The sequence below is a fragment of the Periplaneta americana genome, chromosome 13 (assembly GCF_040183065.1).
Source record: "Periplaneta americana isolate PAMFEO1 chromosome 13, P.americana_PAMFEO1_priV1, whole genome shotgun sequence".
Classification (NCBI taxonomy): domain Eukaryota; kingdom Metazoa; phylum Arthropoda; class Insecta; order Blattodea; family Blattidae; genus Periplaneta; species Periplaneta americana.
This window is the reverse complement of record NC_091129.1, coordinates 96,291,847-96,319,238: the sequence shown is the minus strand read 5'-3', so window position 1 is coordinate 96,319,238 and position 27,392 is coordinate 96,291,847. Positions and strand designations below refer to the sequence as shown.

Sequence of the window (27,392 nt, the reverse complement as noted above, 5' to 3'; positions counted from 1 at the left end):
GTCACAACCTACCGGAAACCACGAAACCTACTTCATATGATCCTCCTAGTGCTACGGGTTGCAGTCTCGCTTGAGTTAAACTAGTGACAAGTTGTTAGTAATCAATTCTATGTTCTGTTGTTTTCTAAAATTTTTGAGGTAATTTGATATTAGTAGGTGGTTACTAAATATGCATGTGATATATAATTTAACGAAATGCTCCATATAATGAAATAGCCCTAGTTAATCTTTTTATCTCAGTGGTTTTACGTGTTTATGTTTTTCCGCGATCATGTAGTAAAAGTTTATTTTACAAAGCGGCTATACCAGTATTCCATATTGCCTTCACTTATAACCGTGTATCTCATAGGTCTATTAACCAAAAGAAAATTATAATTAAGTTGAAATAAGAAATGTTATTATTGGTACTTTTGCACATACAGGAATGCTCCTGTTACCAGATTCTCGATTAAAGGAAACTAATATCGACTATGTTGGCATTAAAACACTGTATTTATTTTCGATTATATTATGTCCGTCCACTTTGTTATTTCAAGAATTCATTTACAGTTTAGACTTTTCCGACTATTTAACACATTTTTAGTAACTTTTTAAATAAAACCCAACATTACCAGGTAAAAATGTTTGTATTCCATATTATCATAGTATTCTATATTACATGTATCTACTTTTTTAATATTGATCGTTATTTACGTAACATAAAATTAATTTATTCAGTTGATGCTATGAAAACAAAAATAATTCAAGTAAATCAAACATTTACCAATCATTAACTTTGTGTCAATAACGTTTAGATGCTTAACAAAAACAAAATGGTACTCCATAATACCCGAAGTTTTCCTATATGCATTGTATATATCAAAACAGGCAGGAAATTATGTATATTAAAATTTACAAACCACATTAATATTTGACATATTATCGAGTGGCTCTCTCGAGCTTCCCTGAATTTGTTTATGTAAGAAAAGCAAAGGTGTAAGGAAATATTTATCGTTTTTATTGGGAACTTCAACTCAAATATTTTTGTCACTGTGATGTTGAATGGCTCTGGTGATTTGTCTGTCGATGCGGAATTACGTAGCATAACATATGTTCATAATAATAGAAACACAGAATTTAATGGTGGTGTACTTGCGAATTTTTCGTATTGAGATAAAACGTGACAACACTGTAACAAACGTTCAGGCATTGGTGTGCTTTGCAAATACAAAATTCTGTATCACAGTTAAAAGACAATTTAGACTTGTATTCCAGAAAAATCCACCTGATCCGAAGTCGATAAGGCAATGGTTTGCAGCATTGTTAGCTACAGGCAGTGTGCAAAAACAACATAGAGGAGTTCGACGTGTTTCTGAAGAGCGAGTAGAAGAGGTGAGAGTTGCCTTCGTTCGTATCGAATGAATGAGTTGAAACTTACAATTACAGTAACTTCTCTCTCATCCGGACAGTAGGGTAGGTAATTATTATTGGCTACTCACAGTACAGTACATGCCTTCTTCCTCCCCGCCATGTACTTTTTTCCTCCCCCTATTTGCAACCCCGTCGTGCTTTCAGGAAATCACAGGTTGTGTGTGGAAGAAGTTCACTATGCTTTCTAAGACATTTACTGATAAACACTCGAAGTTTAGTTATTTTTTAAAAGACAAACTGGATATTTTGAAGCGGCTGGATGAAGGGGAAACTATTTCTGCCATTCCAAGAAGTACAATTTATGACTGGCAGCGTAATCGGGCTGCATTGGAAGAATATTGTGCATCCACGAGCTCTAATGACAAGCGCCGTACATTGAAGCTGCCTAGTGTTGCCAAATACGATAAAGAACTGTTTCTATTGTTTCAAGAACAAAGAAGGAAAGGTACTCCAATATCTGGTCCGATTCTGAAAGAGAAAGTGCTTGATATGCTTAAGAAATATGGAGGCGATAATTTCTCTGCTAGTGATGGGTGGTTGTCAATGTGAAGGCAAAAGTATGGTGTTCGTCCACTTGCAATTTTTGGAGAGAGGATGTCAGCTGATACCGTTGCAGCTGAAGAATATCAAACTACATTCCGAGATTTGGTGAGTAAACTAGAATTATCTCTCCAGCAGATATACAATTGTGACGTAACCGGTTTAAATATCAAATGTTTACCGAAAAGAACTTTAGAATCTACATCATACAAAACTGCGCCTGGTTTCAAAATCCAAAAAGAACGTGTGACTGAATTAGCTTGCTACAATGCATGAGGGACAAATAAGCTTCCCTTGACGTTAATTGGAATAAATTTAAAAATATACCGATTGTAACTATTGTAATCGGTGATTTAATTACTGTATTATTCAAATGTTCATAAATATTTTCTCATTGTATTTACTCACATCAATTATGCAGACGATGGAGGGATAGTTAACTAATTTCCGTACCGTCTTGCAGTAAGGCGTGGCCTATGAAATCACGTGAATGCCGGACGACGAAGCGGACGGACGACATAGTGCAATCGATCAACCTCAGCGATAAGAATTTTCAATTGAGATCCTAGAGCACATTAACGGAAACCAAATATTTCTGTTGTGTTTTGTGACGAGGCAATTTCCATTCGTCTGGGAAAGTTAACCTACAGAATGTTCGAATATGATGCTCTCACGAAGCTAAACTAAATGTGTGGTGTGATCTTATAACGGATATGATAATTGGACTTTCTTTTTCATGGAGCCTACTAGCACATCATCTCCGTACCTACAAGAATACGTAATCCACAGATTGCACACAGACAGTTCAGAATAGTCTTCCAACAAAACGGAGCACCGTCTCACTGAAGCATCATTGTGCGTACAACGCGGTTGTACAATAGTAGGACCTCCCTGTTCTCCCGACTTTGCTCTGTGAGAATTTTCTTTGGAGCTATGGCAGGGGTATTGTGTATTCCACCAAGATGAATGACTTCGACAATTTACGTGTTCGCATTATAGAAGCAATATCAATTATCACACCAGATTCGCCACAAATGATCTGAACTGAAACTGAGAATCATTTGAATATTTTTGTGATACTAATAGGGCTCATGTAGAAACAAACTGATTGTGTATGTGAAATTGAGTAGTACTTCCTAATAAATTTAACAAAAGTGGAGGATATTTTTCTGCCGGAAATTCGAAATGTACATAATGTCATAAACAAAGCCATGAAGGATAGTTTAACTCTTAAATTTGTAACATCTCTTTCACTCTCTATTTCTTAAAACGCCTCGGACTGTAAAGAAAACAACAAACGCAATGTATCGATTATATTATTGTTGTATATTATTCTTTAATTTTATTTTGCATAAATTTGTATTTTCCTAACAATTTCTTATGGTTTAATTACAATTATCTATTTTTTATTTTACTGCACATTTTCATTATTGTAAAACATTATCTACTGTAAATTTCAGTTTATTGTAAACAAACTTCCTGTAAGACATTTTTAATGTCACATCGTAAATGTTACTGTTTAACGTTCTTTGTCTTTGGCAACCTCACCAAGTTGAAGATTAAAAATTAATTAAAATGTTGTATCCTATTGTATATTAAGTTAATACATTGAAGGATAAAACGATAATTTGTATAGCTTTCCTGTCAGGTTGTTAGGGTATACATTGTTGATACCGTTCTTCGTGAGTCATAAATTTCAACAGACAGAAGTCAAGCACATAGTACTCCCTGTCTTCGATTTTGTGCCTATATCACACAAAATAAGATATTAAATTCCTCAATAGTATTCAGAGAGAGAGAGCATAACACTGTAGGCACTCAACAAGATAAATTATGACTTGCAGACTACACCAATCTGCCTCTAGATTGAAGTATTGAGATTTACATTATTTACGCGTATGCAAACTTTGAGAAGAAGGAATTCTGACCTGATGTTCGGGAATTCCCTAACTTCACCTTAAGTGAAACAGAAATTCTTTAATCGAAATGTTTAATGATCTATTCAGCAGAAATAGAATAATTATATTTTCATTGCAAATGGGTTAGGCTTAAATTAAAGGCGTGTTTGCTATAGTACTAACGAAATCATACATATCCATGCAGAAATGTTTTAAAATGGTCTCAAAGTTTCTATATGATTCACTAAATATCGCAGATTAACATTGAATTTGAATTTAATTTATAATTTGCTTGAAAATGGAAATTAATGTACACAATCTAAATATAAGGTATGTACTGATTGGCACTTACCTCCGTAATAGATACACTCACTACGATTGAATAATCAGCTACAGTGATGTTGCTTCCTGCAACCCATTCTTGACCTTCGAGGAATTTGTCTAATAACTCGTACACATTCTCGAATTTAGTAATATCTTCTGCGTCAGGTTTTCCTCCATCAATTTGTTTGATCTGCAATTTAAATTCAATCTAATTACTTTAACAAAATCTGGAAATAAAACGAGGAATACAAATGCTTTTCATTCACTTATTGAGCTGCTGAGATACCAGTAAGTTCAAGTCACTAATGTAAAATTTCCTCATTTTTAACGGTTTACTTAATTGATAAGTGTCAATTCAGAAAGAAAATATCATTATTCTTGTGTGGATAAGCTTCAGGGCTTCTACCGCGTTGTCTTGGTGTTATTGGCTGACGTTTCGACCGCTGTGTTGTGGCCATCTTCAGAGCAGTTGTTGGATAAGGAAATAGTCTGCAGGCTATTATATATATATATATATATATATATATATATATATATATATATATATATATAGTAGTCTCGATGGGGGAGTACTTGCTATGATAGGTCGTAGGTTCTCCTGGCATCTGATTGGTCCTACGTTGTCCAATCCGGTTGAGGTCTGTATGAAGCGGAGTATTCATATTAAATACTGGCCCACATAATGTCCGAAAGAGTGACCTTGATACCATGCCCGATGTCCGGATGAAGGGGGGCTCCGCGTACATGTGGAGACCTGGTTTCTCGTTCCTAAGTATAGGTCGTAGGTTCTCCTTCTGGCATCTGCTTGGTCCTACGTGGTCCAATCCGGTTGGAGTCTCTGTGAAGGGGAGTATTCATATTAAATACTGGCCCTCATAAGGTCCGAAAGAGTGACCTTGATACCAATCCGGTTGGAGTATGTGTGAAGGGGAGTATTCATATTAAATAATGGCCCTCATAAGGTCCGAAAGAGTGACCTTGATACTAATCCGGTTGGAGTCTGTGTGAAGGGGAGTATTCATATTAAATACTGGCCCTCATAAGGTCCGAAAGATTGACCTTGATACCGTGCCCGATGTCCGAATGAAGGGGGGGCGCCGCGTACATGTGGAGACCTGACTTCTCGTTCCTGTGTATGATCTTGGAATAGACTTCCCCATGAGTTGCTGAGTTGTAACCCGTCATCCTTGTTGATGTTGAGATGTTGTTCGATGTGGAAGGCTTCTTTAACCAGTCTTCTGTATAAGTTTTCTTCTTTATATATTATCTTGATACTGTCGAATTCGATGGCGTGGCCTGAATCTGCTGAGTATAAGGCTATTGCTGATTTTTCGTATGGTCCGTATTTGCAGAGTCGGATGATTTCCTTCCTTCTATCTTCCACCGTACGTCCAGTTTGCCGTATGTATTTTAAACCGCAGGAGCAAGGGATCATGTATATTCCGGCTGATTGGAAGTATGGAAGTTTATCTTTGACTGACTAATGAGTGGGAAATTTTGTGTGGGGCGTTGTGTACCGTCTTGATATTGAATTTCCTAAGTAATTTCCCAATTCTGTCGGTGGTTCCTTCTATGTATGGGAGAAAAGCCTTCTGTTTCATGTTCATAAGTTCAGGATCTTGTTCGTGTGCTTCCGGTCTTGAGTTATTGTATGTGGACTGCCTTATAATGTTGTTGTCATATCCGTTGTTTTTTTAAGTTTTGTGTAGGAACTGAAGTTCTGCTCGTAGGTTGTCAGAGTCACAAATTCTATGAGCGCGCTCGGTGAGAGTTTTGATGACTGATCTCTTGACTCCTGGGTGGTGGTGTGACGAGGCGTGTAAGTATCTATTGGTGTGGGTAGACTTCCTGAAAACCGAGTGGCCGAGAGAGCCATCACTTCTCTTCTTAACCAGTAGGTCCAGGAACGGGAGTTGATTTTCGTGTTCTAATTCCATGGTGAATTGTATGCTGGGATACTGTGCATTGAAGTTGGTCAGGAACGTGTGCAAGGTTGCTTCCCCGTGTGGCCATATCACAAATGTGTCGTCAACGTATCTGTACCAATGTGAGGGTGATGGTTGTATGTTGGCTAAAGCTTCAATTTCGAAGGCTTCCATGAAAATGTTGGCTGCTATAGGTGATAATGGGGAGCCCATCGCCAGACCTTCATTCTGAGCATAGAAATTGTTTTGGAACTGGAAAAAGGTTGATTGTAGACAAAACTCCGCTAGTGTTGCCCATTCTGTCGGCTGATCTTGAGCTATGAGTTTCTGGTGTATGATGTAGGTGGCTTCGTTGACAGGAACATTGGTGAACAGTGAAGTTATGTCAAAACTGACTAGTAGATCTCCGTCCTTTAGCTTAATTTTGTTTATAATCTCGATGAAATGGCCTGAATCCTTGATGTTGGATTTGATCTCTTCAGTGAGGGGTTGGAGCTTCGTAGCCAGAAAACGAGCTAGGGCCTGAGTAGGTGAATTGATGGCACTCACTATCGGTCGGAGGGGAGCGCCTTCTTTGTGGATTTTGGGAAGACCATATATTCTCGGTGTGGCGTACTCTACTCGTAAATTCTTCTTTGTGTGTTATTATTCTTATTTTATTATTGTGATATATAAAAATCATCAGTTTGTATTTACTTCATATGCAATTCTCCATGCATATAGGCTCAAGTTTGTCACTGAAAATATGGAATTCAGGTTTAGTGACTTACAATTATTGAATGTTATAACTAATATAACTGTAAACTATTTTATCTAAATGAAGGAACGGGGATATCCACTGAAAGATTTATGGTGAAAAAATTATAGCCGGTTTTCATTCGATCATCCTAATAATAATAATAATAATAATAATAATAATAATAATAATAATAATAATATATTTCCTTTCCATTATAAAGATGATGTTTAAAATTAGTACACTCGAAGGAGCAAAGCTCGCGCTCGGATGAAATTCAGTTATAATACTTATGTAATACAAATAAAATAACAAGATATATAAACAGGTTTTGTGACTAACTTTACTTACTTACAAATGGCTTTTAAGGAACCCGCAGGTTCATTGCTGCCCTCACATAATCCCGTCATCGGTCTCTATCCTGTACAAGATTAATCCAGTCTGTATAATCATATCCCACCTCCCTCAAATCCATTTTAATATTCTTCCATCTACGTCTCAGCCTCTTCAAAGGTCTTTTTACGTCCGGCCTTCCAACTAACACTCTGTGACTAACCGGCAAAGAGAATAAAGATGTCATGTGTTTTCAGAATAAAACCTTGATGAGATAGGAACCATCCTGGAATGTAATCCTCGAAAATCTTTAGATGTCTAGCACAGCAGACAGCAATTTTTCAAGGATCTGCAAAACAAGTAAGTAACTTATCTGCTAATTCTAATATTCATTTTCGTTTTTGAAAATGGACTGCCAGAACGTTTACGTCTAAATGATTGTTTTGTTCTGCTGTACAACTTCCTGCACTTGATACATGTCTTTGAGATGAATGTATGGAGACGCAGTGAATATCTCACCATTGCACAGCACTACTGTACTCTCTAATGAAACCTCAATCACAATTCACATTAAAACTGTACTATTCCGAAGAAATCTCACTCACAACTTACTGCAGGCGGGAAGATCGTCGTGCTTTCATGGAGGGGAATGCCAGCGATTGTAAGTGGCTCGTGCTGTTGACCGGCCGAACAATGTTTGGTGGATTTCAAACTGCTCTGTCTGTAGTAGATTATTGTGTATCAAGGAGCAACATTCCAGGATTTATGTTTACCGCTGTTAGAAATATGGACGTGCATTAGCGCTAATCATGTCAGAAACTTCCTGAAGGGACATGTTGTCAAGACGGCATATATCGCCGATCCCTGTTACAAGATTCCTTCGCGTTCTAGCCGAGCGTTCACCGAATAATGTTTTCTTTTTTTTAACCTATGTTAGATCATAGTAGAAGTAAATAACTTACTAATATATTGAAAGGAATTAATAATGAAAGGAGGGCACAACACACCAGATGGGAAGGCCTCATAATGTTAAACCAATAACTAAAGAAAGTAGATTAAATGCCGTCAGAGACTCGTGGACTTGAATTTGATGGTGAAGAATAAGAAGCAGATAAAGATGTACAGGGTGACTTTCCTGGTGCTTATTTCGAAAAGAACGTGTTTCCGAGAATACAATTTTGAGTAAATATTTCTTTCTTTGCAGGGGAGAAACTATGTCATTGGTTCTTCTTGATTTAGCGGAGATTATCAAGGTCATTTTAAGGTAAACTTTATTTTTGAGTGGAAAACCTATTCTCTCCTATGGAGTGTCCTAACAAGAACGTCGGATTTAATAATGTGAATAAATGCAACAAAAACAGATAACAAAGCCACCGACTTAAAAATAACAAGATATTGCTGGGACATTGCGTCATTATCTTATTGGTTTGGCGGGACTGTTATCTTATATCTATTCTGTTATTTGTTTTGTTGTATTTATTCACATTATTAAATCCGGCGTTCTTGTTGGGACCACCCTTTATTAGATCGTTATTTTACGCATAAAAACAAATTTGCCTGAAACTTTTTTATATAAAATCTCTTTTCATTACAAAATATTCAACAAATTTAAAAACATTGATACACATTGATATAGCCTATGTGTATGAATTAATCAACCTATATTATATTTGTATTCTATAATTTTGAAATATATATTAATCCTACTTTTCACGTGCGATATTATTCTTCTCTAGTGTTAATATTATAGTATATACTTAATTCCATTGCCGCTGTAATTATATTTTAGTTCCTATTTTATTTTACTTATTTATTTATATTATTATTATTATTTTTTATTTTAATATTATATCTGAACTGCGACCGAGCACGAGCGCTGCTCATTCGGTCTCAAATTTTGTTAATACTACTGTATCTTCTTTTTATATTGCTTGTATTATTTTATTTGTATTTATCTTTGTTTGTTTTTGTAATTATATTTCTTTATTCTGTATATTTGAATTTAAATAAATAAATAAATAAAATAAACAGTGATACTTTAAAAGATTTTATTTTAGATTTCCTTTGTTTTACTTTTACAGAAACGTAAACATTCATTTTAAGTATTAATAGTTCCAGCACCGTTGCAGGACTAAGTTAAAAGTTAGGCCTAGTACTTATGAAATAAGTTGATAAGAGGATGACGTGAAAGGTAAACAAAAATATAACTTCTGTGTTTACAGTATGAATGTATTTATGTGAGAGACAAAAGCAATCTAAGATGCAAATGGGTCGTTGGCAGAATTTGTATAACAAATGACGTCCATCAATTCTTACCCTTCCCATTATTGCATTTATAGCGATAGAGTTATAAATTCCTAACAGTGAATAGTTTCAACACTAATGTAGTGAACGTCACAAGAATTATTTCCTTCATATGAAATATTTCAAGAGAATAAAATAAAATTCTCTTGGTAACAGCTAAAATGCCGTGTCAATACTAGTTAAGTATTTAAAATAAAGCATGATTATGTCCAGATAAAGGTTTGTTTAACAATGTAATTGAGAAAAAAATTAAAGAAACATTTGATATTATCAAAACTTCTTCATTTATGTCTGAGTTTATATTTCCTTAAATATAATTGCATAATTACTCTAGTCCAGTAAATCAGTCAAGTACGTTACATCATTCTGTTCCTATTGATACACAGTTGAAAAAGAAATCCCATAGGTGTCAGCACAAGCCAGGATGATGCACAAAGAGCCGACTTGATTGTACTGCTATGTTCAACCATTTTGATTTGGCAAGTTTGTTTCATACTCTTGATTTGTGTTTTAGTCTAAGCTTGCATTTTTACTCTGTCAGATTTGTTTCTGTTGTGTTTCCCACATATAACTGCATATAAAATCAAGATCATGGGGAAATAATAGTACACTGATCAATAGTTAAGTTGCTACTTTGAAGATTTTTAAGCAAACAAATTTTAGGTTAGCACATGCTTATGTTTGCTTTGTCATGTCTGTTATCTGTCAGATATGTTAGTTCATGTCATGTCTGTTACATCATAAAAAACAGTGCCTTATTTTGTTTCTATTTATCTATCTATCATTAAAGAAACTAATGTTCAAATATCTTCGTCTTAAGGACAATTTACTAAGATAATTGTTACTGAAAGAATGATTTTCTGTTAGTTACTGAAGAAATTGTTATCTTTATATTAAGTAACAGATCTGATAGTAAGATATTTAAGATATTTGTTCATTTTTTATCTGAAGTTAGTTCTGTTACTATTCTAAGACCTATGCACTGTTTAAAGAATATCTGATATAAAAATTAACGGAATTCTATTTCTCTAAAAGAGCCATTGTCTTGTCCTGTAACACACATGACATTTAGTCGTGCCATCAAAGATTCATTGATACTTGTAGACAATGCTGTAAAGCAAGGTGAGTGTACAGTGACTGATACTATGGCAGAGACATTGCATTATAGTAATACTTGCAGAATATGCACTAAATACTACCTTAATTTTGACGTTCTCAATTCACCATTTGTTATACAAATTTTGTAAATGACCCAAATACAATCCTTCAAAATATTATACTGTATTACAGTTTTTTTTTTAAATATTTCATAAAAATAAGAGTTTTATGAAAGAAGTTTTGAACAAAATTTCTTGAAATTTTGCGTGAAACCAGAATGTGATGAAAAACAAGTTTACTTTAAACTAACATCGATAACTCCGCAAATTGAAAATGAATGATGACAGTTGTTTCGTTTCAAACAAAGAAACATTTATTTAAAATTATATTCTCCCAAACTTGTTGTTTTTGAGATAAGCAGCTAGAAAGTTTTAGAAAAGTGCAGCCGGAGAGTAACATTTCATATTGTATAATTTCACAAATATGTTTTTTGAAGTTCCAATTTATTTTACTCGATAGTTTTCTGGTTGTTACTTACGAAATACTGCCTTATGCCGGGAAAGAGCGTGCCGATATCGAAATACAGCCTCTGGTCCACAAGAGCGCGCTTCTTCAAATCCTTCGGATACAATGAATCGTCCTTTCCATACTGGCTTGCGAGGTATGTGATGATGGCGCGACTGAAATACAGAATCACAATTTCAGTTTACAGTAACTTATTATGCAATAAATATAACAATACGACAATATGACGAAATAACTGAAAATAATTCTGATTAAAGTTTTTTCACACCAATTAAAAAACAAACAATTTCAGCTTCTAAAATAAATTCTAAATATGTAGTCGATCTAACTACCGTCCACAACAAGTTCTCCCCTCTCGAGGAGATGGATGAAATTGATAATGTGACTCCAGCATCAACACAAGAATCAACCTCTACTAGGCCTACTCACAAAATCAGAGTACCACCAATATTTCTTCACGAAGTAAATAATTACCAGCAGATAATATGCGACATAGATTCTGTTGTTTCCAATGAGTATTCAACACAACAACAGAACAAAGTCTTAAAAATTAACACTACTACTGCTGCTGACTTTCGTTTAGTTACAAAATTCTTAGAAGAATCACAGCTTCCTTAATACTTTTCGTAATCCAGATACCAAGAGACTGGAAGTCGTTTTACGCAATGTTCCTCATTCTCTAACAGATAATGATATTATCTTGGAGCTTAAATCCCTCAACCTGCCTGTTATCAAAGTTACCAGGCTTTTCTATAGAGACAGACAACCTATGCCGCTCTGCGCATTGGAATTAGACAACAATGAACAGGGTAAGAAGATTTTTGATACAAAACAAATTCAACATGCTCTCATTAGAGTAGAATATCGCCGAAACCCCCGAAACATTCCTCAGTGTATAAGATGTCAGCGTTATGGTCACGCTAAAAACTTTTGCCATCTCACACCACTCTGTGTCAAGTGTCCTCAAAATCATCACTTTTCTGAATGCACTAAACCTAAAGAAGCCGAACCAACATGTATAAACTGTGGAGGAGCTCACTCAGCAAATTTTAAGGGTTGTAGTTATTATCTTGGCTTAAAGAAAAAGTCTGATTCAAATCCTCCACAGCAAAATCTCTCAACATCACCGCCAACCTTAAATTTGCAAAATTTTCCTAATCTTACAGCAAATTCTCCTTCTGCCTCGCCATCTACACCTTCTTGGCCACACTCAGTACCTATTAAAACAAATTTTACCAATACTTCAATTCAAGATACCTCTCCTGCTACAGATGTTATTGGAAACTTAATTCAGTTAGTGATAACTTCCCTGAAACCACACCTACCTGTGATTAAAACTTTCCTCCTCTAACTTGTCACAGGCCTTCTCAATAATGAACATTAATGTCAATAAAACGTTCTCTGAAATGATTATTTTAAGCTGGAACGCAAATGGAATCAAAGCTAAGCGAGGAGCTTTCTTAAAATTTCTCTCTCGACACAATGTAGCTGTATCGTGTGTTACTGAGACTCATCTTATTCACCCAGAGAAGTTAACAGTTCCTGGTTACAATATTTATAGAACTGATCGTGTTGCTCCCGAAGCCTCTGGTGGTGTGGCAATTATAATTAGGAAAAATATACAGCATCACTCAATACTTCTGCCAGAACTGAACTGTTTAGAAGCCTGTGCTAATAAGATAACTTCACATAACCTTCCACAGTTTACTATAATTTCAGCATATGAACCACCAAAAGTACGTTTGAATTCTCAAGATGTTGTTAATCTTTTTTCTAATACTACACCAACAATACTTTTAGGAGACTTAAATAGTAAACATCAAATATGGGGATGTCGTGTAACCACACCTAACGGAAGACGATTACTATCTCAGAGGAAAACTCTATTAATATCGATGCACCTTTGGAACCCACGTTCTATCGACCTAACATATTACCTGATATACTGGACATAGCTTTGCACAAATATATTCAGAACACCTCAAACATGCGTGTATTACATGAATTAGACTCCGATCATTGTCCTGTTCTGATTTCATTTAACGACAACCCTATGCTTCGCCCTCCTCCCAATCGACTTACCGAGGGTACTATAAACTGGAACAACTTTCAACTAAACCTACACGATGTTTTGCAGCCCACCAATAACTTGAAAACAATCACCGATGCTGATGCAGCAGTTCGTACTTTCACTGATGCTATTACTTCATCTATTCGAGCAGCAACGGTTCCGACAATACGGGTACATAGAAAATCTTATCACGAAACTCTTCCCTCAAACATAAAACAGCTTATAAAGGAAAAACATCAAACCCGTCGATTGTGGCAAAAACATAGAGAACCATGGCGGCATCACCGCCTAAATCAACTAACCAGAGAGGTAAAAAAATTGTTGGACGTACACCGATTCATATCTTATCAACGCCATCTAGCCACTTTATCTCCAGAAGATTCCTCCCTTTGGAAAGAGACAAAGAGGGTATTGAAAGAGCCATGTATAATTCCACCTTTACAACAAGACGGTTGTCAATATGCAAGTGACAATGAAAAGTATGAAATTTTCGCAGACACCTTTCAAGCTTCTTTCATACCAAACCCAGTCAAGAATAAAGAATTCAACGAAGAAATAGAACTTTTTCCGAATAATTATCCTTCAGCACCATTGCCCGTAAACTTCACCTCGCCAAATGAGATCCACTCAATAATTCAGAAACTTCCAACAAAGAAATCTCCTGGATACGATCTCATCCCAAACTTTGTAATGAAGTATCTTACTCGTAAAGCTCTAGCAAACTTAGCTTCATTATTCAATGCTCTACTTCGTCTGGAATATTTCCCTGATACTTGGAAACATGCAGTAATAATTGTAATTCATAAACCTGGAAAACCTGCTTCAAATCCAACAAGTTACCGTCCCATAAGTCTTTTATCAACTATATCCAAAGTCTTTGAAAAGGTTTTGCTGAAACGCTTGGATACGTTTCTACTTCAAGCATCCATCCTACCTCCATATCAAATCATTCTACCAACCATCAACTGCTTCGTATCACTGAAAAAATTGCACAGGGCTTTGAAAACAAAGAACAGACTGCAGTCGCATTTCTTGACTTCACTCAAGCATTTGATCGAGATTGGCATAAAGGTCTTCGGTACAAATTACACAAGTCCGGCGTTCCAGACTACCTATGCAACATAATGACTAGTTTCTTGTCAAATCGCACATTCTCAGTCAGAGTGGGTTGTACTCACTCCTCTGTTAGACCCATTAGTGCTGGCGTTCCACAAGGCTCTATCTTAGGTCCGATATTATTCAATATATATACCTCGGACATTCCTGCAACACCAACTGCACAAATTGCTATGTATGCAGACAATACAGCTATTTATGCAACCCATCGCAACATTAACATAGCCTCAAATCACCTTCAGGAAGCCTTAAACATCATATGCCCTTGGATTGAAAATTGGCGCATCGCACTGAACTACAATAAATGCGAAGCAATGATATTTACTTTGTGTCGTCCTGCTAATCTTCCATGCATAAATCTTTCAACCAACGTGATACCGTGGAAACCAAAGGATGAAGCTGTAAAATATCTTGGAGTGCACTTAGATCGCCGTCTGTCATGGAAACATCACATCAACAACAAACTTAAATTGGCCTACTCAAGACTCGCTAAATTATATCCGCTCCTCAACAAGAAATCATCTCTAAAGCTACAAAATTGCATGCTACTTTACACATCTCTATTACGACATTTACTGCTTTATGCCTGTCCTGTCTGGGGAGGAGCTACAATAAGTGAAATTAAACACATCCAGTCATTTCAAAATAAAGTCCTACGAATTTCACTCAATTCTCCTTGGTTTGTCCGTAACAGCCAACTACACAGAGAAACTGGTATTGACACAATCAAACAGTTTATTCATTCACAAGCTAAGAAGTTCTATGACAACCTAGAAAATGTTCCAGGCGCCGTCCATTACTCTCTCGGAAAGAAGTCCACATTTCCCACCAGAATCAAGAGCCGACTTCCAATGGACCTCATATTATAATCAAAATTTATCATCACACCAACCTATGTAAACAATTACTTATTAACAATTATTTTTGTTCATTGAGGAGCCCAATCTAGGCTGCCCTCAATTCAGTGTCATATATTGTATTTATATTTTTTAGAAATGATCTGTATAGCGCTAAATGCGCTGATCGATCAATAAATTGTTAATATATATATATATATATATATATATATATATATATATATATATATATATATATATAAATCCCATTATTATTATTATTATTATTATTATTATTATTACCATAATTATCATTATTATGATAGCAGTTATTATGATCGTAACGTAATAAAATTATCAATAATATTATCGTTCTTCGCAAGTATTAGCTTCTGTGAAGCCATGTTTTCCTTTCTCTGCAAATATATCTAATACTGACAGTTATTTAATTACTCGTAGATTTCAGAACAAAGAGTAATTCAATGCAATGTTTTAATTTTCAACTTTGAAATTCCTTATTTTCTTAATATAATATATTATAATATAAAAATATACAGGTTTTTGAATAAATCATTAAATGAAATTCTTAGCACTTTTTTTTTTCAAAGAGACAAATTCTGTACAGAGTTGTTTGTAACCTTGCTGAATTTTTTTAATGATTCGACCTGCAGTATTGGAATTGGTGCGCCTACTTGGCTGAATCTTTCAATATTTTCTCTTAACCTTCCTATTATGTTCGAAACTTTGTCACACATGTTGTGAATGGGTCAGTTTGACCCAGGATTTGAAAAATGGATATAACAGTAAAACATCTTCTTTTATTTAAGCCTTGATTAAAAAAAAAGCATATAATATCCTATTTTCCAATGTCTGAACACAAAATAATTACCAATTTATTCTATGCAAATGTTGCAATAGGCCTAAAATGTTTGCATGATCTTGGCAGAGGAACGCTTTGCACCTATTGCATTTTTATAATAATTTGGTCTTTCTTCAGTCTACATTTATTTTTGTTGCACTTTCTTCTTGGTTTTTTCTGAGGCAGGCTTCTTGTCATCTTTTTTTTTTCTCGCATTACTTTTGCTAATTTTGCAAGAGTAGGTACTGGCACGTTTATCCGTGGTGTCAATTCCTCCCTTCGTTTTGTTGTAATGTAATATGATTTCAGGCTTTCTGTGTTCTTCTGAAGATAGACTGCAGTCGTGATGCACTGTGTACAGCAAAATCACTGATTTAATCTTCTAAGACACATATGACACCAAAGTTACGTCGGTCTGAAATCCGAAAGTGGTTGGACACCCTGGTTTTGTGCAGTTCAGCTGCATATCTTATGGTTTGTTTTTTCTCAGAGTTCTGACTAACGTTAGATTCCTCTTGAGAAGTTCCTCGGCCAAAATATAATAATCTGTGGTGCTACAGCCCACGAAGGGCCAAGACCGACCAGCCGACTGCTGGCCTCACGGCCACATGCCTAAGCAGAAGTGAACGATCATCCAACCAGAATGGAGGTATCGTGTGGTTAGCATGATGAGCCCCCCAGCCGTTATAGCTGGTTTGCGTAACCGGATTTCGCTACCTATCATAGCTTCCCAAGTGTATCACGATGCTGGGTGGGCACCTGTCCCATACATTGGTAAAAAAAACTGTTCATGGTGATGTTTTGATCAATCTTTTCAATGCTACCAACATTTCTGCCTTGGTTTGTTTCTCGTGGTCCACTTTCTGGCTTTGCTTTGCACACTTCTGCTGCGCAAACATATTATGCTGTTTTTATATCACAATTTTATACCATTACTTGCCTCTGGATCTTGAAAGTGTGTACTGGCGGAAGGGACATTTGTCTCGAAATGGCACCAACTGCTCATATACTATGACATCTTGGTAGGGTAAGAACATTTTGACATGTAGAAGAAAGATATAATAGCAGCCAATTTATCATGACGTCATCTAACTGGTCGGACTGATTTGTTGTCAAACCTGAGAAACCTGCTAGTAGTATGAAAAAATTGAAGTGATACTGTTGCACAGAAAACAGGTCTACTATACAGTACATACTGAAGTGATTATCCAGCAGATCTGTATACACCGGCTAATATCGGTGTGAGTGAGTGAGATTGTGAGAGTGTGCAAGAGTGTGAGAGTGTCAAGAGTGTGAGAGTGTGCGAGATTGTGAGAGTGTGTGTGTGAGAGAGTGTGTGAGTGTGTATCGGAACACAACAACAGTACGTAACTCATAATTAAAATCAAAATCCGTGACTGGGTCTAAATGACCCAAACACAATAGATGTGTCAAAGTGAAAAATATGACGAAGTACTATATTTTTGTGGCTAAAAGTAATAGGAAATATTCCTAATGATGTTTTTTAGGATTACTCAAAGCCCTGTCACATTATCGCTGTTTTTGTAGGTTTTGTGTTAATTTTAGTAAATGCAATGGGTCAATTAGACCCATTCACAATAGGAAGGTTAAAAGGGGTTACATATACCCTCCAGTCTTAAAAGTTTAGGATATGTGTTTTATAAATGTTATTCCTTCCTATCCTTACATACATCTGAAGTCTGATTATTGTAACATATAGCTAATCGGTTATGTATGCAATAGAGGAGAAAAGGAACTGGCCATTCTACACCCATTATCTCCTGGCCTAGTTGCCCCATGAGTGATTCCTTATTAGTGTCATTTAAGAGATTCAGATCTGTTTTCAAACAGTTAACTAAACAACAACATATTCTTAAGCCCTATATTAATAAAATTTTATATACTTAGGTAACGTCTGAAAATTGTTCTTTGATGTAAGAGAAAATTATTTGCCTATATAAAAAGCTTTTGGAATTATGAACTCCAAAATTTTGGTTTTACGATTTGTACCAAACTGCTATTTAAAAAAAGATTTTTTATTTATTTTTTGTAAATCCATTTTCGTCTTAAAGATAGCATTCATATTAAGAAACCTAGCTCGGAGATCAGAATATCTGCACAGTAAGAGGAAGAAAAATTCCTTCATATGTTTATATTTTAAGACATTTCTCACTGAATTTGTTTTTTTTTTATTTCTATTAAAGACAGTTTGAAGTTTGAGCTCAGTTTTGTATAACTTACTATGAAGAAGAGCCATGTAAAATTTCATGCAATTGCCTACAAAATTGTGAAACATAATGATTTCAACAGTTTTAAAAATGCAGTTATGAGAAAATATGATGTGCAATAAAATTACCTATTGCTGGCTGATATTGTGTTTGTGTGGCAGAATATTTGAATATATAAGTTCATCAGTTTTATAGATATCTTAAAATTTCTTTTACACGCATAGAGTTAGAAGTTCAAATTAAATTACATATTAAATTTATATAAGAAAAGTGAAATTTTTACGCGTCTGGGCGTATGTTTAAGATTGCTGCCTGGAACTGTTTGCGTGGTTTACATGAGACGACATTTTAATGCATAACTTCGCCAATTTTACAGAAATCTTAAAATTTCTTTTAGAGATATAAAGATAAGAGTTCGTATTAAATTAATATATAAAAATGAAAAAAAAAACAGTTTTATCCCTCGTAGGTGTATGTAACCCCTTATCTCCAGCAGTTTATTTTAACTTTCTGTATTAAATATATTCTTGTGTGTTCATATAATTTCATTTTTCACAAACCTACAAAACTTTTATATATATATTGCTATAAATTCTATAAGAAATTCATGGGAATCCTCTGCAGTCATTCATATGAGCAGAAGAAAGATGGATGTTATTAATCAGTTCTGGAGAAATAATGACTAAAGAAAGAGTGGGAAATAAGCAGATGATTGGATACTCGTCCTACAAACGAACAACGTAGAAAATCATATTATATCCTGCACTGTCAACTGGAGAAACATTTCTCTAGGAGTGAGAAATAATTTATTTCATATGAGGAATATGTTACACGTGGGGAAAATTGTCCATTCTTAACTCATAAAATTTCATTACGTTTGTTATTAAACCATTTATAGTCTATAAGAGAATTTTCATAGTATTCATTACTCACCAATTCTTTAATGATAATAAATTTAGGTCTTTACAAAAAGTGACAAAAATAATAGCATATATGAATGTATATAACACATCAGTTCTTATTCTGAGTAATTCAGATTAGACATCGTGATTCCAAACAGTATGATCTAGGTGTGTAGGATTAAAATACGTTATGTCCGATTCGGAGACATAAATTATAAATGAGTACAAATGACATTCGTTAAAAATTTATATTTAAAAAACATGAAATATATTAAGGTCTTACACAAGGATTAAGATAAAAGACAGTTGGTTACCTTTCCCAAAGGTTTAATCCGTTGTCAACGATTGTTGGAATGCAGTGTTGAGGATTAATCTGAAACAGTTGTAAAATTTAGGTTCAGCAATAGAAAATATTACGAAATCTATACGGAGGGGCCAAAGAAACTGGAGATTTTAATTTCGTTGTTCGTAGTACATGAATTATTTTACTAGACTTAGATTCACAGTCATTGTTTAGCCTGAGTGTTGCAATTTATTAAATATGGAGCATTGGACTGGTGAATAACGAGGATTTGCTGTAAAATCGTATTATCTAAATGGTCAATGAGCAGAAACCTCTCGTAGGGAATTTCTCCGCCACTTTGAATTCCGTAGTCATGATCCTGTGCCCTCTTCACATAGCCTATGATTGAAACCTGGCTTCGCAATTTAGAAGAAACAGGCTCAATACTATAGGAGAAACCTCCAGGTAAAGCAAAACTGCCAGTGGTCGTGAGCAAACTGTTAATGCAGCTCGTTATGTGATAATGATTCAAATTTTTTAAATTGGGTAATTGAGAAGAAGAAGAAGAAATTTGTGTATCAACAGATCAACTTGGTTTCAGTAAGACTGTGCAACAGCACTTTCTGCAGCCATATCTATGATGGAAATGCGAAATTCGTTTGATAATTTATTATGTCATATCGAGAATTGGAGACAATCATGGCCTACACGATCCCCCGATTTAAGTACATGTGATTTCTTTTTATGGGAGTATCTAAAAAGTAAGGTATACGCAAACAAACCGCGAAACTTTGAACAAATGAAGACAGCAATTCGTAAAGACATTTCAGACATCACAGTCGAAATGTTGCAAAGTGTAATGAGAAATTTCAAAGAGCGATTACAAGAATGTATGCAAGTTGGTGGAGGTCATTTGAATGATATAATTTTCAAGAAGTAGAGATTACATGCAAATGGAATACTATGTTATATATTTTCATGTAATAAAAGTTAATTTAATACAACAGCTAAAGTTTTATTTCACTTATTACAAATCTCCCGTTTCTTTGGCTCACCCTGTAATGGTGAAATAAAGTTATCACTTATCGCCATGCATATAGACATAGTAAGCAGATTAATTCAATTATTTACAAAATATAAACAATTCATCATTTGAAAGAAGTATGGATATGTAAAAATGTTGTTAATTCTTCACTGAACTTTTTTCTTGGGCCTTCAAAGTTTTAAAAAATTAGGCAGTGCATTAAACACTGTAATTAGTGTTACATGAAAAATCAACTCCTTTTCTACAGGGTGTCTCTAAATTAGACCGACAAAATTAAGGAGCAGATAGATAACCTTCGTGGAAGCATATTTTCTTAAGGAACCCATGGGTTGCGACGCTTCGTTTCAGTGCAAGAAGGAATTACAGGTCGGAATAAAGTAAGTAGGTATGTGCAAATAACAAGCGATTCTGTGTCACATGATTCTGTGTGTTAATCCAAACAAAGAAAAAATACGTGCAGAAAAACGAAACCAACGGCGCATTAAACTGTACTGAACTTTACAACAGAATGAGTGCAGTACAAGTACTAAACTACGTAGACGAATAACACGGATAACAAGAGGTCGTACAAATGGAAGTAAACAAAGGTGCTGTAATCGATACCAAATGATGCTGGGCTCCGGACGTAAACAAATCGAGTGATATTAGTAATGACACACCCCTCTTGGACTGAAAAGAGTGATTATCCGTTCCCGCCTTCTTGCAATGAAAAGAAGCGTCGCAGCCCATGGGTTCCTTAACAAAATATGCTTCCACGAAGGTTATCTATCTGCTCCCTAATTTTGTCGGTCTAATTTAGAGACACCCTGTATAACAGCTGAAACTAATAGATGTTAGGGGAGAGTCGGGTAGTATCGGACATCGGGTAATATCGGACAGTGCGTTTCTTTCATCTACTACCATATGGTAGTACCTGAATGACATGGTTACGTTTGATTACGCGACATCACAGAAACGTAACCATGTTAATCAGGTACATCGTGTGGTAGATGAAAGAAACTCACTGTCCGATATTACCCGATGTCCGATACTACCCGACTCTCCCCTAAATATGGTGATCTGATAGATTTGTCTTGTAATAAAATTATGAATATTTTTAATAGTACTACTAAATGTATCTTGGTTTTTTAAATAAAACATCATCAGAGAAAGCTGTGCTCATATTCACAAAAAAGTAAAAATTTCTATATTTCGGAACATATCTTAATGTGAAATCCTCTTGTGCACACCTTTCATTATCCTTTCTCAATTAATTACATTTTAGTTTACATTGGCATCACGTTGTTATGTGTATACATGTCAAATATAACATAAAAAATGTAAATAAAATGGATTGAAACCATCAGAGACTAATTCTCGACAAAAAAAGGTCCAAGACCATCGTATATGACAAAACTGAACTTTTGACATAGAACTACGTCATTCCCCAAGTCTGACTGGAGGAGGTATTCGATCTAAGTCCTAAGTATTTGCACAATTTGAAACGCTTTCTGCACGGAAACTGTAAGAGCTATGTTAATAATTTATTTATGCTCGACCAGGCCGAAATGTGGTAATTATACACCTGGTAGCAGTCCTTTAATGCATGTCATTAAAGTACACCTACTCATTAAAGTACAGGTGTTCAGCCAATGACAAGTTAGCTTACAGGTGTGCAGCCAATGACAAGTCAGCTTTGTAAAGTTATAAAATCGCAAGTATCGATTATTCTCGGATATGCAATCGAAAGAGAATTAACGAAAAGTCACGGAGGCTGGAAATCCAATACTGTCGCAGAAGGTTATGTACTGTTACTATAATAATTAGCGTTAATTGTAGATAATATTCAAATAAATTCAATTTGTCATCTCGTTTTTCAATGTCTAATTTAATTTCAATGTTATATCAAAGTTAATATTTAGTTCGCTCTGTAAGTTCTTATAAGTTAGGCTATCAAGGTCAATGTGGACATCTGTTCCTCGGAAAAAATCAATACTTTCGCGTCTGCACACATCTCACAATTTACGAGGTATTGCTCAAGGTCAGTTAGATACAATTAAAATAAATAATTTCAAGTTAGAAATATGATCGAGCATAAAAAGTCGTATGAAACTCGCCTATAATGGTAATTAAGTAGCTCGTATGAAAATTATGAAACTCGCTTGCGCTCGTTTCATAAACATCCATTACTCGCTTCTTAATTACTATCATTATAGGCTCGTTGCATAATGTACTATTGCAGTTGGATAGATGACAGATGTTTTTTTTAATATTATGTTTTATTTAACGACGCTCGCAACTGCAGAGGTTATATCAGCGTCGCCGGATGTGCCGGAATTTTGTACCGCAGGAGTTCTTTTACATGCCAGTCAATCTACTGACATGAGCCTGTCGCATTTAAGCACACTTAAATGCCATCGACCTGGCCCGGGATCGAACCCGCAACCTTGGGCATAGAAGGCCAGCGCTATACCAACTTGCCAGCCAGGGCGACTGACAGATGTTACTTCTTAATATTTATGCAAGGGATTTTGAGCACTATAAAGTAATGGTATAGCCCAAGGTTTAGTGAACTGGAACCTAGTTACTGCATTGATAAAGCGTAAGTTCAGTTCAGTCATGGAAAATTACACGCAACTTATTACAAAATTATTCGAGAGCAAATGAATGTATTACATAGTTTAAATAAAAATATTGGCCTACATATATAATATACATTTAATTTCCAACTAAATAATTTAATCCACTTGCTTGTTTTTTGACAGCAACTACAACACTAGCGGCTCTGCCGGAAGCCTCAGTTCGGCACCTGTGCTGTAGAGCATACTATTCCTACACTTTGCCTGATGTGGAGTAATATAATAATATCTTACCTTGAGGAACTCCGGTGTCATATTTTCTTTATCCCGAACAGAGATGCTTTTCAAATTGAAATTCAAGCCAAGGTCTTTGCCAAGGAGCATCACTATCCTGCAAGGAGGGCTTGCAGGTGCGTAATAGAGATCAATTGTCATCTTGAAGAGCTGCTCTGATGATGTTCCTACTACTGTCTCAAGTCCCTGAATTACAGCTTATTTAAAGCGTTTCTGTTGATGACAATGCATGACAGTGGCAAAATGAAGCAAGATAAGAAAAAATCCAAGAAACCTGAAGTGCTGTCATCGCTAGTAAATGAATCTAGAAGCATGCTATCTACTGCAAATGGAGTTACTGTTTAAGCAATACCAGTACGATTTGAGATTATGTCATTACGTTTATCTTAATGTTACATGATTACTATCTTAAACAATGCACGAAGATGACGCACAATTTTTTAAACGTTGTCAATGATGCTGCAGTTTATACTTTATTTTCTAGAATCATAATCAGTAGATATACGTGAGTGATATCATTATACTACTCCAAAGTAAGAAAATAAATTTGGACCTTCTAGATTTCACAAATTGTACCATAATCTTAAAATTAGCATATTTCACTTCCCTTAAAATTGTACCGTGTAAGTAATTTTGTGTGATTTATTTTCACAAATTCCAATAGGTATTTCTTTATTATAATCATTTCTAATTCTATTTTATGTTTGTAAACTAAATATTTAATTTTCATTGTCAATAAATTTATAGAGAATTAATGTTAAGCACAGTCTTTTCTCTTCAAGCAAACAGCAAGCACCATCTAATACCTATATCAGGATGTTATATAAGTAATTTGTTCTTTTAAAAGTCATTCACGTATAACAAGAATGGCGTTGAAATGATATTAGTTTCTTTTCTTACAACATGACACAGCACTCTGAATCTGAAACAAGTGCTAGTGCTAAACTGAAACATGTCCCGTTCCACGCATCTTCTTTCATTTCAGCGCTGGAAACTTTTAATTGTGTGAAAAGTTATTTAAATGTTGTAATATTGACAGGGCTTTAAACATATTATGGTCTTTCACGAATTGGGCAAAAATTTCACTAGTCTAACTATAGAAGCGCATTTAAGAAATCGGATTTATTATTTTACTCCAGGTAAATTTTTCATTCAAGAGTAGGCCTACATGCCCTGTAGAATTTCTCGCGTGACAGTATAAACTGTCTTCAGTATGTAGTGAAAACAGACTTAGGGGAGAGTGTTGTACCTTTAAACACTTTTCATACTTTATTTTTTTTAACTTTGGGAGATGAAATTTTTTAAATGAAAAAATGCTTGAAATAATTATTGAAGATTCCTTTACAACTTCCTGTATGTATTTTCCTGTTCTACAGATCTATTAAGGATGGAAAAAATAAAATGAAGGGATATGTAATGTGTTCAAAGGTACAACAGGATCATGTACCTTGGAACATACACTCTTGTAAGTTGGAACACATGGAATATTGCAGGGAATATAGCTGTAAAAACTGACAATCATATTTAAAATGTATTTGTAATCATAAACCAGAGCAGGCTTCTCTGATTTATATTTTATTTCCTGGAGAAGCAATAACTGCTTCAACAGCTTTCTTCAAGACATCCGGATCAATTGGGGACCTCTTTAATTCCAGACTTACTTCGTGACATGACCTTAAAATAAAAGAAAAACAAAAACCGATAGTATCGTGTAATTTGGAACATGTTCCATGGTACAAAATGTTTTGTGTTCAAAGGTACAAGAGGGTGCACGTTTAAACAAACATGGCTCCGAAAACTAAGAGAGTCAAATAAATCATGGAAATTAAAATATGTTATTACTCACCAGATGATAGGGAACACACCGTACTTGAAAGATATTAACAAATGCAATCTGGTTTTGTTTTAGAAAACATACATCAATGAACGAAATATTTACTTTTGGTACTAAAAAACTTCTTTTGTCCACGGAACTCACACTTTGCAATAAATCAAACTGAAACTACGACCAGAGCTACTTAGCGGCTTTCCCTACAATCTACTTCATTTTGAGTCATCTAGGCAGCAGCAAAAATTAAAAAACAAAAAATGTTCAAAGGTACACTATGCTAAAGGTACAACAGTCTCCCCTACTGTTAATAGGCCTACAGGTGGCTTTCAGATGAAGTGATACTCAGATATATCAGTGATTATGATTTTGTATAATATTGCTCAGTTTCCAAACTTGATCTGGAATATTGCTATACTAACTTATTTATCTACTTAATTTATTTATTTATTTATTTATTTTATTTTTTTATTTACTTACTTACCTAGTTACATACTTTTCTAATTATTTACTTATTTATTTATTTAGTTATTTATTTATTTATTTACTTACTTAGTTATTTACTTACTTAGTTATTTACTTATTTATTATTTGTTTATTTATTTATTCGTTTATTCGTTCATTTGTTTATTTGTTTATTTATTTACTTATTCATTTACTTACTTAGTTATTTACTTATTTATTTATTTATTTATTCGTTTATTTATTTATTCGTTTATTCGTTCATTTGTTCATTTATTTATCTATTTATTTTATTTATTTATTTACTTACTTACTAGTTACATACTTTTTTACTTATTTACTTATTTATTTAGTTATTTATTTACTTATTTATTTACTTACTTAGTTATTTACTTATTTATTTATTTATTCGTTTATTTATTTATTCGTTTATTTGTTTATTTATTTATTTATTTACTTATTTATTTACTTACTTATTTACTTACATAGTTATTTACTTATTTATTTATTTATTTATTTATTCGTTTATTTATTTATTCGTTTATTCGTTCATTTGTTTATTTATTTATTTTATTTATTTATTTACTTAGAGTTACCTAGTTACTTACCTAGTTACATACTTTTTTACTTATTTACTTATTTACTTACTTAGTTATTTACTTATTTATTTATTTATTTATTTATTTATTTATTTATTTATTTATTTATTTATTTATTTATTTACGTACTTATTTATTTATTTATTTACTTATTTATTTATTTATTTATTCGTTTATTCGTTCATTTGTTCATTTATGTATGTATTTATTTATTTATTTATTTATTTATTTATTTATTTATTTATTTATTTATTTATTTATTTATTTATTTATTTATTTATTTATTTATTTATTTATTTATTTATTTATTTATTTCACAGCTCTTTTATTAATAATATTATCCTCACTGAACTTAATGAATAGTTTTGGTTTTAAAAAGGAAGTGTAGAAACTAGGCTATATTTACAAACTTTTCTCCAGCAGAAAATTAGATTCTTAAGAATATTGCCTGCATTTTTATGTTATAATGAATCTCATTTCATTTTATAAAACACTCTTGAGTACAAACTTTGGCTTTTCCGAGAGTGAATTATTTATAAATTATATATTTTTAATCTTTTGTAAAGCAGCGCATTAAGTTTCTTATAATAATAATAATAATAATAATAATAATAATAATAATAATAATAATAATAATAATAATAATAATAATAATATATTATTATTATTCAATCTGGCAGCGCTAAGGCGAGCAACCTCTCTCTCGCCCAACCACACTGTAGTTGAATACAGTAGTTTTACCTATTACAGCCACCGCTGTGGAGTAACGGTTAGCCTTCTTGACCGTGGAAGGAGCGAGTTCGGGTTTAAATTCTGGTCACCTTGTTCGGCATTTTTCTGAGGTTTTCCCTCTACACTCGAAGCAGAATTGCTGGGTAACTTCCGGTGTTGGACCTCGGGCTCATGTCTCCTTCATTAGTATCATTCCATTAATCATCTCAATAGTTTACTGATCGAGCAAGAGGACATGGAGGATGTGTTTTCGTTATCTACCTATAGGCGGCATCTGTCTGCGGGAGCTGCACATATCCAGCGATGCCGCAGGGGCTTTAATAAGCGGACTGCGGTTGCTACCTTTGATAGATGGCGCCTTGGTAAGTCGTGGAATCTAGGCGGAATGTTCTTCTGGTTGAGGATGCAGCAGATTCAGGCACATGAATTGCGAACAGATGTCATCTATCTAAAGAGGCCGCAAAATAACATCACAGGCAGGCGTAG

At 34.3% G+C, this 27,392-nt stretch overlaps 1 protein-coding gene across 1 annotated transcript in view; it reads right to left on the bottom strand.

Moving 5' to 3' along the window:
- Positions 1-27,392, bottom strand: part of LOC138711648 (uncharacterized) — a 43,875-nt gene that overhangs the window by 348 nt on the left and 16,135 nt on the right. Inside the window, exons 6-9 of the mRNA XM_069842779.1 lie at positions 23,286-23,482; positions 19,420-19,478; positions 11,107-11,248; positions 4,201-4,362 (exon numbers count right to left, since the gene is read on the bottom strand). Of these exons, the coding sequence (XP_069698880.1) occupies positions 4,201-4,362; positions 11,107-11,248; positions 19,420-19,478; positions 23,286-23,482 (560 nt within the window). The remainder of the gene's footprint in view (positions 1-4,200; positions 4,363-11,106; positions 11,249-19,419; positions 19,479-23,285; positions 23,483-27,392) is intronic.